At 43.2% G+C, this 17950-nt stretch overlaps 1 protein-coding gene across 1 annotated transcript in view; it reads right to left on the reverse strand.

The window, feature by feature from the left end:
- Positions 1-4047: 4047 nt before the first annotated feature.
- The window catches only part of PPARGC1A (PPARG coactivator 1 alpha), a 147401-nt gene continuing 133498 nt past the window's right edge, over positions 4048-17950 (reverse strand). Inside the window, exon 14 of the mRNA XM_070948540.1 lies at positions 4048-4105. Coding sequence (XP_070804641.1) covers positions 4093-4105 — 13 coding nt within the window. The 3' untranslated portion in view covers positions 4048-4092. The remainder of the gene's footprint in view (positions 4106-17950) is intronic.

Here is a 17950-nt window from a genome sequence, read left to right on the forward strand (position 1 = left end):
GAATAGAGCTGGAAGGCAGAGGTGAATTTCAGCAGGTTCTGACCAGTTCTGGAGAACCGGTAGCAGAAAATTTGAGTAGTTCGGAGCACCAGTAGTAAAAATTCTGACTGGCCCCACCACCATCTATTCTCTGCCTCTTGAGTCCCAGCTGATTGGGAGGAAATGGGGATTTTACAGTATCCTTCCCCTGCCATGCCCACCAAGCCATCCCACGCCCACCAAGCCACACCCACAGAACCGGTAGTAAAAAATGTTGAAACCCACCCCTGCTGGAAGGGACCTTGGAGGTCTTCTAGTCCAGCCCTCTGCTCAAGCAGGGGGACCCTATACCCTTTTCAGACAAGTGGCTGTCCAGTCTCTTCTTAAAAATGTCCAGTGATGTAGCACTCACAACTTCTGAAGGCAACTTCTGTTCCATTAGTTGATTGCCCTCAGTGTTAGGAAGTTCTTCTCCTCAATTCCAGGTTGCTTCTCTCCTTGATTAGTTTCCATCCATCGTTTCTTGTCCTGAACTCTCCTGCCCACTTCCTTCTGAGCCAACAGGACTGCCCCGTGTTCCAGAAATTGCTGCTTGTCCACCTCGGGAGGAAGTCTAAGGATTACAGAAGTTGCCTTCAGAAAGTTGTGGGTGCTCCAACACTGGAAGTCTTTAAGAAGAGACTGGACAGCTACTTGTCTCAAATTGTCTCTTGCTTGAGCAGGGGGTTGGACTAGAAGACCTCCAAGGTCCCTTCCAGCTCTATTCTGATTGATTGATTGATTGATTGATTGATTGATTGATTGATTGAGATTCCTATAGGTGTTGGCTGATGGCGGAGTGGCATTGCTTGGAGTTCTGCAAAGAGGCCCCAGACAGCCATAACCTTCTAAGAAAAGGCTGACTCTTTCCAACCTACGTAGCTCCCCACAGCTCAGCAGAGAGAGAGAGAAAAGAGAAAGAGAGGAATTCCCACACTTCAGGATTCTCAATTAAAGTTCACATCAGGTCTACCAGTTCTGTGTGTGACTTTAGAAGCTAAATGTCTATGGAGATTCTCCATCATCCAGGCCATGGCTGTCCCACAGGTGCTTTTTTTCAAGAGGCAACTGGACTTTTTTTTCCCCTTAAGGACGTTTCACTTCTCATCCAAGAAGCTTCTTGTCAACTCACAAAGCATCCCTGGCCTGCTCTCGAGTTGCCATAGGCAAGGGGGATGGGAAAACAAACTTGCAGCTACAGCGAAGCAGCACGGCAGCAAAAAAACAAAAGCACATTCCAGACATATCTCTCTCAAGGCTGTCTCCCAGGGTTATCCACAGCAGCTGGGAGAGGAGTGATCTCTACAACCCATGAAATTGTTCCATTGGCGAATGTGACTGATGAATACCCTGGGGGGAGGGGGGGAAACAGGGTCATGCCTGGATCGTAAATTACATGGGGTCAGAGTTGGCTTCACTTGGAACAGGCAATGAATAACTGGATTTCTTTTGAAGCTTGGCTCAAGGTTCATGATTTAATTAGGGCATCAGTTGGAAATCCTGACACTTCTTCAGCTCTTTGTTTTTCCTTGAAGACCTTTTGCTTCTCATCCAAGAAGCTTCTTCAGCTAAGGAAGCTTCTTGGACTTTAGCTGAGAAGTTTGGACGTAAAAGAAGATACAATAATTCCCAAAAAGAAGCCACAAGTTCCTTTACAGAGAGAAGTGGAAAAGCACCTGAAAACTTTTCAGGATTAGAAAAATGGAGTTCTTTTGCCCACATGACATTGCTGGAAGAGACGGAGAAGACAAATCTATTTCTAGAAACGATCCTGCCATTGCATGTGAAATTGGAGAAGCAAATGTGTCTTAGGTTTTTATTTGTTTGTTTTAATTATGCATGCTTCGGCTCATACATATGGGATGCTGCTAGACATTTTGTAACTCTGCCCTTCTGCCCTTCACACTTACAACCAGGTTTACTTATCACAAGTGCAGCTTACATTATTATCACAAGAGATAAAATGTCTCCAACGAAAACAGGATTAGGGACAAGGGTGATTAGATTTTAAATTACCAGGGTAAATAGCCAACTTCCTGAGCAGCCCTGCAGAATATTTGACTTTTCTTGAAATCAGGGTTCACGCAGGAACATTGATCAAGAGTTAGGAATGAATTGTTCCAGCGTGACGATATTGAATATGCCCTTGATACGTTTTGTGGGTTGTTCGGAAATATGAGGCAGCCATTTAACTAGATGGTATTACAATGTGGTGGGCATCACACACTGCAATTAGGGGTTTGAACCTTTTTGCACTTTTGACTTTTTCAAGTGGCAGGAAGTTCCAAAGACCACTCGCCTTATTTTCTGCTGTTAGAACTGAAAACAATTTAACAATTAACAAGGAAAGGGTGAATGAGCAACTAAATTCCAGTGGAGCTGCTGAAGGGCCCAAACTAGGCCAAAAAAAAAAAAAAAGTTTGCCTTGAATTTAATTATTTTATGACTCTTAAATATAATTACCTATTTTTTTCTTTGCCTCCATTTTTGGTACTGCTTCCTGTTATGCCACATGTAGTTTTGTTGTCCTTCTCTTCTCTTCTCTTCTCTTCTCTTCTCTTCTCTTCTCTTCTCTTCTCTTCTCTTCTCTTCTCTTCTCTTCTCTTCTCCTTCCTTTCCCTTCCTTTCTCTTCCTTTCCCTTCCTTTCTCTTCCTTTCCCTTCCTTTCTCTTCTGTACCTTCCTTTTCCTTCCTTTCTCTTCCCTTCCCTCTTCCTTCCCTTCTCTTCCTTTCTCTTCCTTTCCCTTCCCTTCCCTCTTCCCTTCCCTTCTCTTCCTTTTTCTTCCCTTCCCTTCTCTTCCTTTCCCTTCCTTTCCCTTACTGTCCCTCTTCCCTTCCCTTCCCTCTTCCCTTCCTTTCCCTTCCCTTCCCTTCTCTTCCTTTCTCTTCCATTCCCTTCTCTACCTTTCTCTTCCTTTTCCTTCCTTTCCTTTCCCTTCCCTTTTTCCCTTTCTCCGTCATGTTATTTATTGTCGTTTAGGATAATTCTACTGGAAGGAGGGAGGATAATATATTCCTGTGTTTCTCAGTGTATGTGGAGTTTGCGAGGGAGAATTTGTATATGCAAATGGAGAACCATTAATTTTAAAAGCTAGGTCTTGTTTTAGAGGCAATTAATTCTAATAAATATTGTTATTAATTGATTTATTTTCTTCTGGTCCTATCATTTTTTATAGTGTAATTTCTGGCCAATACACTGCATACGTGCAAATACACAGAGACACAAACACACTGCCTAACCACAAACACATTTAAGCAGGAGAGGAATTTTTCAGGTTTGCTAATAGCTGAAGTGCACAATCTTAAACTGGCATATCAGGAAGGTTTTTTTTTTTTATCTGTGTTTATAGGTATTTTTCATTTAGCTCTTACTTTGTGTTACGGTGTGAACAATCTTAAATTCAGAGTGACCCTTCTTTGGGGTAAATGCAGTATTTATCCTTGAGTGAGACTTAAGGTAAAAGAATTTTAATGGAAGGTTGTAGGTTTCCAATTGCTTTTTTTTAATGAGAGACCCAATAGTTGAATATGTCAAGTTTCCGAAAGATGCCCTAATTAACTCATGAGCCATGATCCAAACTTCAAAGGAAATACAGTCATTTATTAGGAGCAACATTCTGGCAATACTCGGATGCAGTTAGGACTGATCCTACGTAGATTTACGTTCCCCTATGACCCTGTCTCTCCCCTCCTCCCTGGCTGTGTCATAAATCACATTCTCCAATTAACCACTTTGGCTGTGAAACCTAACACCCTCCTTCTGATTGCGGTCAGGAAGAATGTATGGAATGCACTTCAGTTCTCCCTCCCTCCTGCTCATGGCAACTTGAAAGCTTTGCAAGTTGACAGAATAAATGTGTTAAGTAAATAAATGAAATTAAAATTAAATTAAAACAAACTTTGATATTCTTTCTCCAACAACCAAACACATTTTCTGACACCAACACACATACAAAAAAAATCTAATTTCCAATGGTATTTATAGAATTTTTGGAACTTGGGAAAATCTACTAATTCAGAATGGTTTTCCCCAACATGATCGTCCCGTGTGCGTGGCCTTTAATTCTGGAACTTTCAGCAACGGCTGCTGGAAGAACAGAAAGAAAAACAGAGGGAGAATAAATATTTCCTAACGTTTAATGAGAAAGGAAAGGTAGTTCTTTTCACCTTATCTCTGCAACTTTAAAAACACAGCAGCAAACTTAATAGTGTTAACATTCCAACTGGTTTCTTGTATTAAAATAAAAGAGAAAAAGAACATGAAGCATCATAAATTATGATCACTAAAGTAAAGAATTTTTTTTCTCTATTTATCGCCTAGAATTCAAAGGTAGGAGATGCTCTTCAAAGTGTTGTTGATGCTGAATCACTGGCTAACCAGCCACCCTAAGACAAAGTTCGGTGCAATCCTTTTATTTCAGAACGTGGGAGAACTCTTCTGGAACTCAATTTAATTCTGACATCCTATTCATCTTCCTGCTTATTTCCCATCGCTGACCCTGAGCTTATTAAAAAAAACCACACACTTCAAGGAATGCCAGCAACTGCAAGATATCTATCTTTCCCTTCCTCCCTCTCTCTCCCTTCCTCCCTCCCTCTCTCTATTTTGGACAAGTAGCTCTGAAATATATTTAATGTTTGAAAATAGTCATTAACTGAAACTAGCAATTATAAATGAGAAATTTAAGTCTAATTCACCCTTTTTTATTTCTGGATATAGGAAGGAAGGAAGGAAGGAAGGAAGGAAGGAAGGAAGGAAGGAAGGAAGGAAGGAAGGAAGGAAGGAAGGAAGGAGTAGATAGGAGAAAGGAAGGGAGGGAGGGAAAGAAGGAAGAGGAAGGAAGGAAAGAAGGAAGAGGAAGGGAGGGAGGAGATGGGACAAAGGAAGGGAGGGAGGGAAAGAAGTTAGAGGAAGGGAGGAAGGAGAGGAAGGAAGGAAAGCAGAGGGAGGGAGGGAGGAGATAGGACAAAGGAAGGGAGGGGGGAAGAAGAAAGAAGAAAGAGGAAGGAAGGAAGGAAGGAAGGAAGGAAGGAAGGAAGGGGAAGGAAGGAAGAGGAAGGAAGGAAGGAAAGAAGGAAGAGGAAGGGAGGGAGGAGATGGGACAAAGGAAGGGAGGGAGGGAAAGAAGGAAGAAGAAAGAGGAAGGAAGGAAGATAGGAAAGAAGGAAGGAAGGAAAGAAGGAAGGAAAGAAGGAAGAGGAAAGAAGGAAGAGGAAGGGAGGGAGGGAGGAGATGGGACAAAGAAAGGGAGGGAGGGAAAGAAGAAAGAAGAAAGAGGAAGGAAGGAAGGAAGGAAAGAAAGAAGGAAAGAAGGCCAGAAGGAAGAGGAAAGAAGAAAGAGGAAAGAGGAAGGAAGGAAGAAAAGAAGGCAAGAAGGAAAAGGAAAGAAGAAAGAGGAAGGGAGGGAGGGAAAGAAGAAAGAAGAAAGAGGAAGGAAGGAAAGAAGGAAAGATGGAAAAGGAAAGAAGGAAGAGGAAGGGAGGGAGGGTAGTATTGTGATCATAAATTGAAGGAACACTCTAGAAATGTGGAGCTTTGCATTCAAAGGCCGCCATATCGGCCTCCACCAAACTGAGGCTGCCCCGTATCCAACAATGAACTTCAACAAAGCCATTCTTTACAACGAACGAAATAATTACACCAATTTCCATTTTTGGCACCAGCGAAAGCGACGAGATTTGCCACTAATCTCTCCGATGATCAGATCCTTGGTTTTTTTTTTTTTTTTTGATGAGTAAATTCTGCTTGCTCAAGATACTTTCAAATTGGCCATTACCTTCCGGAGTTGGTTATCAAGAATCTGAGATCGTCTTCAGATACTCCCCTTATCACGACGTGGGTCTGTAATTAGCAGCCGCGTGTGATCTTTATATGGATTCGACATTACAGTGATACAAGCTTTGTTAAGGGAAGATCGCAAGAGACAGGGTGATAAAAGTTTCAAAAGTTAAGACTCAGCCCGGGAAGATGGGCTCTGGGCTGTTTAATAGCAAAAGGCTTTTAGGTACTGCATTCCTTCTGCCCAAAGGGCCTTGTTTTAATAACTATCCTGATGTGTATATTTTAAAAAGGAGGAAGAATCATTTCCATTAAAATCTTCCTTTTTGTATAGCTTTTAAAATGCTTGAAAACTTGAAAAAAGACAGGTTGGTGTAGGTTAAGATGCTGGCCGAAGAGACTGCGAGTTCTAGTCCTGCCTTGGGCATGAAAGGCAGCTGGGTGACTTTGGGCCAACCACCAGGCTCCTGTGAGTTCTAATCCTGCCTTAGGCTGAAAGCTGGCTGAGTGACTTTGGCCAATCACCAGGCGCCTGTGAGTTCTAGTCCTGCCTTAGGCTGAAAGCTGGCTGGGTGACTTTGGGCCAATCACCAGGCGCCTGTGAGTTCTAGTCCTGCCTTAGGCCAGAAAGCTGACTTTTGGCCAATCACCAGGCTCCTGTGAGTTCTAATCCTGCCTTAGGCTGAAAGCTGGCTGAGTGACTTTGGCCAATCACCAGGCGCCTGTGAGTTCTAGTCCTGCCTTAGGCTGAAAGCTGGCTGGGTGACTTTTGGCCAATCACCAGGCGCCTGTGAGTTCTAATCCTGCCTTAGGCTGAAAGCTGGCTGGGTGACTTTTGGCCAATCACCAGGCTCCTGTGAGTTCTAATCCTGCCTTAGGCTGAAAGCTGGCTGGGTGACTTTTGGCCAATCACCAGGCTCCTGTGAGTTCTAGTCCTGCCTTAGGCTGAAAGCTGGCTGGGTGACTTTTGGCCAATCACCAGGCGCCTGTGAGTTCTAATCCTGCCTTAGGCTGAAAGCTGGCTGGGTGACTTTTGGCCAATCACCAGGCGCCTGTGAGTTCTAATCCTGCCTTAGGCTGAAAGCTGGCTGGGTGACTTTTGGCCAATCACCAGGCTCCTGTGAGTTCTAATCCTGCCTTAGGCTGAAAGCTGGCTGGGTGACTTTTGGCCAATCACCAGGCTCCTGTGAGTTCTAATCCTGCCTTAGGCTGAAAGCTGGCTGGGTGACTTTTGGCCAATCACCAGGCGCCTGTGAGTTCTAGTCCTGCCTTAGGCCTGAAAGCTGACTGGGTGACTTTGGACAGCTTCCCTCTCTCACCCAACCTACTCACAAGATTGTTCCTGTGGGGAAAATAGGAGAAGGAAGCAATGTTTGTATGTTTGCTGCCTTGAGTTACTTATAAGCAATAAGGGCAGGATAAAAATATAATCAATAAATAAATGTATGTCTTCAGATGTTTTCAGAGTCATCTGCATTGGAGGGGGTCAAAAAAAGAAGTCGAGATGGGATTTTTAGTGTGCAAAAATCATCTGGATTTGTTTGGTCTCCGCCCCCATGCTGGGCCTTGCCTATCTAATATAATTATTCTAATTTGCTAGAATAAAACTCTTAGCTTGCTGCTGTTTTAATCATGATTCCTAAACAGGACCATCTTGGTTGAAAACATGCAGACGAGGCCTTCATCCTGCAGTGGGGTAGACAATGCCTAAAACGACGATGCTAACCCAAAATTTTACGCCTGTGTTCTCTTGATTCTCAATCCGTTTTCCGTAATAATTCCTTGTGTGAAGTCTACTTGAGTGGGAAGTAATTCATTCAAGTCATATTTAGCACTTTTTAAACAATTTGTTGTGAGGATTAGGAGTGGGGGAATGCATAACAAGCCCGGACAATGTGCTTTATCTTCTTTTTTAATTTCTTGTGGTTGCCCTTTCCTTTCCCTTCCATGTCGCCTGAGAAACAGCCCCATCCTCTCATTCGTGCGATATGCATCTCATCAATAACACAAGAAGATGCTGAACCATGAACTCCAGTTAGATTAAAATGTATTTTTGAAGCTCAACACCTATTTGCTTTTTAAAATTGCTATCATTTCGCCGGGAAGTTTCCAGCATCTGTCACGAACGGCGAGACAAAACAGCTTTATGCATCGATACGTCTTGTTTTGGGGGATGGTCTCTAAATTTCAGCCGCTTAGTGTCATTCTGGGAGTTGGGTGGCCATACAGGTTGAATAAATGAGGAGCCATGGGCATCCAACATCAGAGGAAATGATGCATCCTATATCACAATATGTTCAGTTGTGCAAAGGGGAAATGAGGCAGGCAACACATCATTGGGGCAGGGTTGAAATCCAGCAGGTTCTGACAGGTTCTGGAGAACCGGTAGCAGAAATTTTGAGTAGTTTGGAGAACCGATAGCAGAAATTTTGAGTATTTCGGAGAACCAACAAATACCACCTCTGGCTGGCCCCAGAATGGAGTGGGAATGGAGATTTTGCAGTATCCTTCCCCTGCCACACCCACCAAGCCACGCCTACCAAGCCACGCCCACAGGACCGGTAATAAGAACATTTGGATTTCACCACTGCATTGGGGTTTATACTGGACACTAGGTACAAACATAAATATTCTCTTTTTCTTTTATTAAAGTTATTAGTAAATATCCCAAAGCTGCTTTTTTTGAGAGGCAACTGGATTTTCTTGTTTTTCTTTAAAGACATTTCGCTTCTCATTTGAGAAGCTTCTTCAGCTCTGACTGGATGGTGGGAAATGGAAGGATTGATACTCCTTGCAGACAGCTGGTCATTTGCATCCTTTTTAGAGAGTCGTTGAGGCCACTTGGAGGTTTGTCTGTGTCCTCTGGGGTCCAAGTGGCCTCAATGACTCTCTAAAAAGAATGCAAATGACGTTCTATATTCTAATCCCAGACCCTCGAAAGTCTTAAGGATCAGTCAATTAATTCCCTTTGTGTAAGGGAACAAGTACACCAGCCTCTGATTTTCTTTTTCCTAGGGACTTGCTGAAAGCAAAGTTTATTATTCGTCCCCTGGTCATAGAAATGTCGGCTGTTCAGTTTAGTTAGACTTAGTTAGACTTGGCCAACGTATTCTAAATTCCCAATTCATCTAAAATCCCAAAGAACGAACCTCTGCATAAATCAGAGCCACTCCTTCTTTCCAAAAACAGTCTTCTTTGATTCCCTGTGAAATGCTCTAAAGAGATTTGGAGACAAAGCATTCTATCATTTAAAGGAGTTTGACCCCCCCCCTTACCATAAATGCCTATTAATTTGTAGTCCAGCACAATCTTTTTTTTAAAAAAAAAGCCATTTTTTTTCACCTCGCACAAAAGCAATCAGATTCCACATGTACAGTAAATGTTACTTTTGCATGACTGATAGGTCCATTTCCAATACCTCTTGGCAAACCTTTCTTTAAAAAAAATAAATTAAAAAATCTGCATACATTTGGTGACTTGGAATACTGAAGCAATTACAAAATCGTATTTGGTTTGTAACACTTCAATTAACTTAAGTGCTGAAATCATGCTTCTTTCATAGGGACTCGCTTAGTCTGTCATCCTTACAAAGATAGGTACCAAGCAAATATTTTTGGCTTCATGAGAAATTCCAGTAATGTAGCTAACAAGGGCTCATTCCAGGGTTGGCTTTGCATTCACAAATGCAATCCTAGGCTGCATCAACGGAGGGATAGAATCAAGATCACGTGAAGCATTTGTCAACTTGAAAGCTTTGCATGAAGCTACGTTCCACAGATGCTTTCTTACCACAATCAGTAGGAGAGTTTTGGGTATCACAGCCAGCCAAAGTGGTTAATTGGAGAATGTGATTTATGACATGGGCAGGGAGGAGGAGAGAGAGAGGGTCATAGGGGAACGTAAATCTACGTGGGATTAGTTCTAACTGCATCCGAATATTGCCGAAATGTTGCTCCTAATAAATGACTGTATTTCTTTTGAAGTTTGGCTCGTGGCTCATGAATTAATTAGGGCATCTTTCGGAAACTTCACAGCATTAGTACTGCTTTATGATGCTTTGGTAAGGCCACGGCATCCAATTTTGGCCACCATGATTCAAATAAGATGTTGAGACTCTAGAAAGGATGCAGAGAAAAGCAACAGAGATGATTAGTGGGGACTGAAGGCTAAAACATATGACGAACAGTTGCAGGAATTGGGTAGGTCTAGTTTGATGAAGAGAAGGACTACGGGTGATGTGATAGTAGTCCCAATATTTGAGGGCTATCATAGAGAAGGGGGGGGTGGTCATCTTATTTGCCAAGGTACCCAGAGGCAGGACAAGAAATAACATATGAAGGAGAGAAGCAACCTAGAACTAAGGAGAAATTCCCCATCAGTGAGAACAATCAATTAGTGGAACAAGTTGCTTCCAGAAGTTGCGAGTGCTTTTAAGAGGTTTTTAAGAAGAGATTGGACAGCCTTTTTTCCAGGGGGGTGGACTAGAAGACCTTCAAAGTCCCTTCCAACTCTGTTATTCTGTTGTTATTCTTCCTCAAGTTGAATTTGATTCCCAGTTATACAGTTTTCTTGGCCATCAAAAATTGGAAATGGTCTGCCGTTGTCTTTTTTCAATATTCTGAGCTCCCATTCTCTCCTATGATTCAGCTATACCCAAGAGTCTTCTATTTACTAACCGGGATTGATCCTAGTTAGTTTCTAACTGAGACTGGACAAATTGCAGAGCCCAAGTCATGAGTTTATGCGAAAGAATAATCATCATCAACCAACACCACCTCCGTTTTGTCACATGTCCCATTCTCAAAGCGAATGTGCCTTCATGATCAAAACTGTCTACCCTCATTAGCAGAAGCTACAGAAAATTATGAAATGTGACAGGACAATAAACAGCATTCAGGAGGCTTTTTAAAAAGAATGTTGCATTTGGAGTCTTTTTGCATCATTTCTTCAGCCAATGGACAGGATTTTTCCTTCTAATAATTGGGGTGGGGGGGGGCGGGTGACTTCTGTCCTTTGCTAGTTATACATTTTTCCTACCGTTTAAAGGACACATGCCTGGGCTTAATGATGAGTGAAGAGAAATGTCCTAGATAAATAAATCCATCGATAGACTGGAATAAATCCTGGGCCTGTCAACAGAGTGAAGAAAATGAACAGAAAGAGCCAACATGTCTGTTTTATGACGGGGGATTGAAAACGACATCTGCAGGACTGGAACCAAAGGCTTCCATTGGACAATCCTTACAGCGGTGGGGAAAAAAAAAAAAATAAGACAAGTTGGGGAAATTGTCCTGTTTATTTTTGTCCATGCCAATGAATTTAATCCCTTGCTCCGGTTACACATCCTCTAAGAGATATTTTAGATGGCTCTTGTTTTTATTGCTGCTATTGTTGTTATTGCTAATTAGACCTCTAATCTGACGGATCACCAGAGTTCTGAGTTAAAAAGTTAATAACGGGAGAGGTGGAGTGGAGGAGATAAGATCGCTTCCAGGAAGAAATGGTGAACTGAAGATGACGTCATTGAGAACAGAGGGAGAACAAGGAGTTGGCATCGGAGATCGAACTGGTAGCGACGACTGAAGGTGGGGCTGCCTGCCCCAGCATAATGCCATCCTATTTAGCCATGTTTTTGAGGCCAGGCGCATGCGTGGAAGCAAGTGCACGCAGGGGGAACTGGTGTGTTGTGACTCCGGCTCCCGAGTCTATCCTCACGGAGGAAGATGACTCTGAAAGTAATGGGGAGGAACTGATGAGGACTCCCTCTCCAGAACCCTCCTCTCTGGTTCCAGCTGAAGGCCAGGAGGAAGGCATGTCAGAGCACCCACTAATAGGGAGTGATGAAGATCAATCTTGGATTGATCCCAGGCAGCGTCGGAGGGAGAGGCGTGTGCAGCAAAGGAAGAGGTGGGGAAGGGCCAGAGATTGCTGAGTCACTGAGCCATGCCCCACAGGGGATAAAAGTGGGTGGGGTTGCTCTGCAGGCTCTGTGACGGACAAAAACTGCATATCGTGAGCTTTGGATGGGATATTTTTCGGAATTAAGGCTTGGACTTTGTGAATGACTTCTGACTACTCTTGGTTGCCCCAGCAACGGACTACAGATATGCTGACTCCTGTTTCTAGAGATGATAAGAAACTTGGCAGGCATTCGGAAAGTAGCTGCCAGAACTTGTATCTGCCAAAGGGATTCAGGTTGGCTTGTAAAAATAAATTACTGGTAGACGTCTTTTGCTCGTGTGTCTGCCTATGTGAGGTGGGGGGACAGAACATGGTGGTAAGAATATATGAAACCCACCACTGGTTGGCATATGTCCCAAAGGTATATTTTTCAAGAGGCAACTGGACTTTCCAGTTTTTCTCTGAAGACGTTTTGCTTCTTATCCCAGAAGCTTCTTCAGCTCTGATTGGATGGTGGGGAACGGAAGGATTTATACTCCTTGCAGACAGCTGGTCATTTGCATCCTTTTTTAGAGAGTAATTGAGGCCACTTGGAGGTTTGTCTGTGTCCTCAGGGTCACCTGAGTGGTGCAAATGGGTGTGGAGCCTTCTTGGAACTGCTGAAAGGACATCCATTTGCACCACTCAGGTGACTCCGAGGACACAGACAGACCTCCAAGTGGCCTCACCAACTCCCTAAAATGATGCAAATGACCAACTATCTGCAAGGAATATAAATCCTTCCGTTCCCCACCATCCAGTCAGAGCTGAGGAAGCTTCTTGGATGAGAAGCGAAACGTCTTCAAGGTTTTAAAAAAGGAAGAAGAGGCATTTGTGCCATCTTTGTGTGCTACGAGATGCATTTGGATCTGTGATCATCTCGGAATACGTCCCTTGTATTCTTTCTTTTCTTCTTTCTTCTGTTCATTCTTTTGTGAATGGCAGCTGAAGTGGTTCTCAACTGTTATTTCATCATTGTCCCAACTCAGCCCAGAGCTAAAAGCGGGTAGAAATATTGCCCATGTACAACAAACAGAAAAGGAATCCATCAGAAGATAGAAATTAGCTATTTAAGCGAAAACCAGAATTCCTTTTCAAGTTTCCTGCGTTCTTTGAAATTTTTCCCCCATTATGTTTTCTCCTTCAGTGAGCTGCAAGCAGATGACTTATGCAGGAAAAAAAATCCCAATTTTGCTTTTCTGTTCATACATATGAAAGAATCTGATTATTATTGTGGTTCAAGAACGATATTTGTTGCTATTAGAGTTGATTTGGGAAGTCTTGATCTGCATTTGTTTGTGGCCTTGGTGAATGAAAAAGCATCTCACATAAGATATGCAAGATATGCTTGTCTTCCCAGGTAATCCTTCAGAGCAAATAGCTTTTGCTAAAATCATTCACCGTTAATTAGGTTTTCCTGCATTAACTAGCATTTTGAAAATCAGTTCTATCCTTCCTCAAACAGATTATTTCCAACGAGTTCTATAAACAGTGATTACACCTTATACCAAGAATAAATAACACAGCCAAAGAAATGATAAACTGCCTGAAATAGAAAGAAAATTATTTTTGTACTTGTTGAAATTGTTTACTATTGTGCCTCTAATATTTCCTTTTTCAGAATTTCTTAGCCGTCATAACTTTCCCTTTGCATTACCGTATTTTTTGGAGTATAAGACACACCGGAGTATAAGATGCACCTATCTTTTTTGGTGAGGAAAAGAAGAAAAAGAACTCTCCCTCTGCCTCTGTCTCTGAGCAATTTTGCCTCGTTGCAGCAAACAGCAAACAGCAAACAGCCTGCTTTACTTTCATTTTCATTTTCAGCATAGCTTGATTATCACAGGGGAAAAAAAATCTGCTCCAGCAATTTACCTCTTTGCAGCAAGCAGCAGAGCCCTGCACAAAACAGCTGAGAGCAAAACAGCTGAGAGTCGGGAGGCCGATCCAATCAACTGGTGCTAATTAGCCTGTGCTGAAGCTGAAAGGAGCTGTTTTTTCTTGCTGTTTGCTTGCAAGGAGGTAATTGCTGCAAGGCAGAGGCCAAAGGGTGGGGCCAGTGGGTGGGCGGGGCTACATTCCCCCTTTTAGGGGGGAAAAAGATGCGTCTTATACTCCGAATAATAGGGTAGTTTCTTCTGCTATGGAGGCCCAGTTGTCATTGTTCTATTAAAATTTGCTTTTTTGAAGTCAGGTTAATTAATTCCACTTTTTCTTAAGATCAAGAACTCCAGGATTACATCATGAATTTCTCCCTATTGATTGATCCTCCCTATTGATTGATCTTCCCTATTGATGTTTCTCTAGTTAAAGACAATCCATTCTCTAGCATGTTCTTCCATCTCCCACAAAGAGGAAGGGGATCAACTTATTTTCCAAAGCGCCTGAAGGCAGGACAAGTAATGATGGATGGAAACTAACCAAGGAGAGAAGCAGCCTGGAACTAAGGAGAAACTTCCTAACAGTGAGGACAATCAACCAATGGAACAGAAGTTGCCACCAGAACTTGTGGGTGCTCCATCATTGGAGGTTTTGAAGAAGAGATTGGACAGCCACTTGTCTGAAATGGTAGAGGGTCTCCTTGCTTGAGCAGGGGGTTGGACTAGAAGACCTCCAAGGTCCCTTCCAGACTTAGGATTCTATGAATCTTCTGAAAGACAAAAGTTCTCAGCAACACCAAGGAATCTTCTGGAAGGACCATGCCTGCCAAACGTTAGAGAAGTTAGATTTTCCCATCCCTATGACTTCATGCATATCTGACATATCTACCGTTTATTTTTGAAATACATCTGAAGATATCGTTCTTATGAGTGGTGCAGTGGCCTAGAGGTGGAGCTCACAATCAGGAGGCTGTGAGTTCGATCCTAGGTAGAGGCAGATATTTCTCTCTCTGGGCACAGTGAGAATGTATCTGGCTGAACAAGACTTAGCACTGGCAACAGGAAGGGCATCCGGCCAGTAAACAGTCTGCTAGCTCCATTCAGTTGCCCAGACTCTCCACCCCGCAAGGGATTATGGGGTTGTTAAAAGAAGATGATGATCTGAAGATATCATTCTTGATTGGACACCAACAACATTGATTGATGTGCCTCTACCACTTATTTTAACCCAGGTGCTCTTAACTCTTATTTTCCTCGTCTTTTTCAATCTATTTTGATTTCTGAAAAAGAAAAGGGAACAATTCAGTTCCTCCATTCGTGTTCCTGAAGGAGATCTTGGGAAGAACCTGTCCTGAAAAGCTTCTCTCCTAGGCTTCAGTTAGCACCCTTGAATCCCGACTGGCAGCGACAACAAAGAGATAAATGAATTACCATCAAAACTCTCATTCAGCAAAATAGGAAGCAGATCACATTTGTGATGTGTGTCGTTGAGGGAGCAGCCTCATATGGAGCTGACACAGCCCATGTAACATGCTGTATGACCGGTTGACTAAAGTAAGTATGGCCAGGAGGGAGCGTAATTAATCATTATTCAGTGATAGCTTCTACCCTCCAGAACTCACTAGCTGGAGTGCCCAACCAAGACTATGTCTAACTAATATATCACATTATTCATGCTACAGAAAGCGCCAATTAAAATGGCATGGACTACTGGAAGAGTAAGGGGGGTGGGGAAACCCAGTTTTCAAGAGGGTAGATGGCATTTTCCTTGCTTCTAGCAAAACTAGAAAACTGAGCTGGCAAAGTAAGAAGACACCAAGTGAGAGAGATTCAGACTACAGCAAGACACATAGACCTCGACTTAACACAATTGGGGCCAGGGTTTCTATTGTCAAGCAAGGCAGTTGTTAAGTGACTGGCACCCAATTTTTATGACATGTTTGCCCCGCTTGTTCAGTGAATCCCTGCAATTGTTAACCGAATCAGATTATTTTGTCTTCCCTTGTTGACTTTGCTTGTCAAAGGTTGCAAGCGGTGGTCGTATGCAACTATCACAAACACAGGCTGATTGTTGAGTGTCTCTATTTTGATCGTCAATCAGAACAGAGCTGGAAGGGACCTTGGAGGTCTTCTAGTCCAACCCCCTGTTCAAGCAGGAGATCCTATACCATTTCAGACAAATGGTTATCCAATCACTTCTTAAAAACCTCCAGTGATGAAGAACCCACAATGCCTGAAGGCAACTTCCGTTCCACTGGTTAATTGTGCTGCTTCGGACTGTCACGGATGCTCAGTTTTGGGGAAGTTTTCTTGAAAAGTTAAAATCCTAAATTAAAGGATCCTACAAATCCTGAATGTGAAATAATGATACCTCTTCTGAATATCTTTGGAGGCCATACAGTGTTACCTTCTCAAAGATGATGGAACAAAGTAGATGCAAAGGAAGTGAAATTATTTATTTTTTTTCTCTGATTAAGAAAGGGTGCTAGAAGAAGAAAAGGAGGAGGAGAAGGAGAAGGAGAAGGAGGAGGAGGAGGAGGAGAAAGAAAAGGAGAAGGAGAAGGAGAAGGAGAAGGAGAAGGAGAAGGAAAAGGAGAAGGAGAAGGAGAAGGAGAAGGAGAAGGAGAAGGAGAAGGAGAAGGAGAAGGAGAAGAAGAATCATAGAAGAATCCCAGAATCGCCATCCTTTTAGGCCCATAACCTGGGGCAATTTTAACTAAGAGTTGTTGAGTGTCTGTTTGTATGTTGGAGTGGTGTTTTGGGATAAGAACTGAGCTAGCCAAGTGAGGAACAAGGAATCAAGGACAAAACCCAAGTGTTACGAAAACACAGCAAGGTGCCATTAACAGCCCAGCTTGAGAAATGCAATAGAAGAAGAAGAAGAAGAAGAAGAAGAAGAAGAAGAAGAAGAAGAAGAGGAAGAGGAAGAGGAAGAGGAAGAGGAAGAGGAAGAGGAAGAGGAAGAGGAAGAGGAAGAGGAAGAGGAAGAGGAGGAGGAGGAGGAGGAGGAGGAGGAGGAGGAGGAGGAGGAGTGTTTGTGATGATGATGATGATGATGATGATGATGATGATGATGATGATGATGATAATGTAGACTTTGTACTTTCTGAAACATTCAGCATGCTCCTGTCCTGCCTGGAAAACAGTTTCAAACTGTTCCCAACCTCTACACCGTAGAAACATGTTTACATGGCCACAAACCCCAAAACTGATCTCACTGAGCGTAATTTTCCCATGGGATAGGAGTTAAACAGGGTGAAAAGAGCCTGTAGTACAGTGGAGTAAAGCACTGTTATTAACATCTGCTGCCTGCAATTACTGCAAGTTCAAATCTCACCAGGCTCAAGGTCGACTCAGCCTTCCATCCTTTCTAAGGTAGGTGAAATGAGGAGCCAGTTTGTGGGGGCAATAAGATGACTTTGTATAAAATATACAAAAGGATGAAGGCTATTGCTTAGCGCATTGTAAGCCGCCCTGAGTCTCCGGAGAAGGGCGGCATATAAATTAAAGCAAAAAAATAAAAAATAAAAAATGAAGGGCTGGGGGTGCAGCAGAAAGCTCTCCCTCTAAGGGACTCGGCTTCATGTCTTAACCACATTCCTGCCCGTCAGGATGAGCTTGGTTTGGTGTCTAGTGATAGAATCTGTACGGAATTGCTTCCCTAAGGGATTAATTCCACCTTTGATTCAATCTGGGGAGGTTTTAAATTAAATCATGAAGTTACAAACCTCCGAGGAACCGGCGTACAGTTGGTGACCTTCTCTATTACTTTCTGCTGTTGGATAAAGTAGAGAAAATTGATTTGTGGCACAGCATCGCCGGGGGGGCCTGTGAACCAAGAATATCAATGTTGAGGCCAAGTTGACACAACCTGCTTGCGTCACAAGGGTGCCCCGTGAAAAGATTAATGAGCTTTGAAGGCAATCAGAGCCACACACTTTGCCTTCGTGTTAAACCTAAAACCCAGGGGCTTATACGAGAGTTTGTTTGTGCTAAAACAGGTTTTCCTACTCAAATGCCCAAATGGTCAGATATGGGAGATTCCATTCCATTCCGATTCCGTGGAGCTGGCAGCAGAGTCGGACAGTGAGGAGGCTGGGGAGGAACATGGGCCAGTCCTGGAGTCTGGGGAAGGCTCGGACGAGGGTTCTGCGTTGGAGGCAGAGATGGGGCCAGGGCCATCTGGGAATTATGCGCAGACTCCGAAGCCTCCAGAGTCGGACATCAGAGAGGCAGAGGAACAGGAGGAACCTGTTCCTAGTGCATGCATGAGAAGAGCTGCCAGAAGGCAAGAGCAGCTAAAGCGAAAGGGACGACTCAGGAGTAAGGCCAG

This window comes from Pituophis catenifer, unplaced genomic scaffold (genome assembly GCF_029215685.1).
Source record: "Pituophis catenifer annectens isolate HBS135680 unplaced genomic scaffold, rPitCat1.0.hap2 SCAF_8, whole genome shotgun sequence".
NCBI classification, from domain to species: domain Eukaryota; kingdom Metazoa; phylum Chordata; class Lepidosauria; order Squamata; family Colubridae; genus Pituophis; species Pituophis catenifer.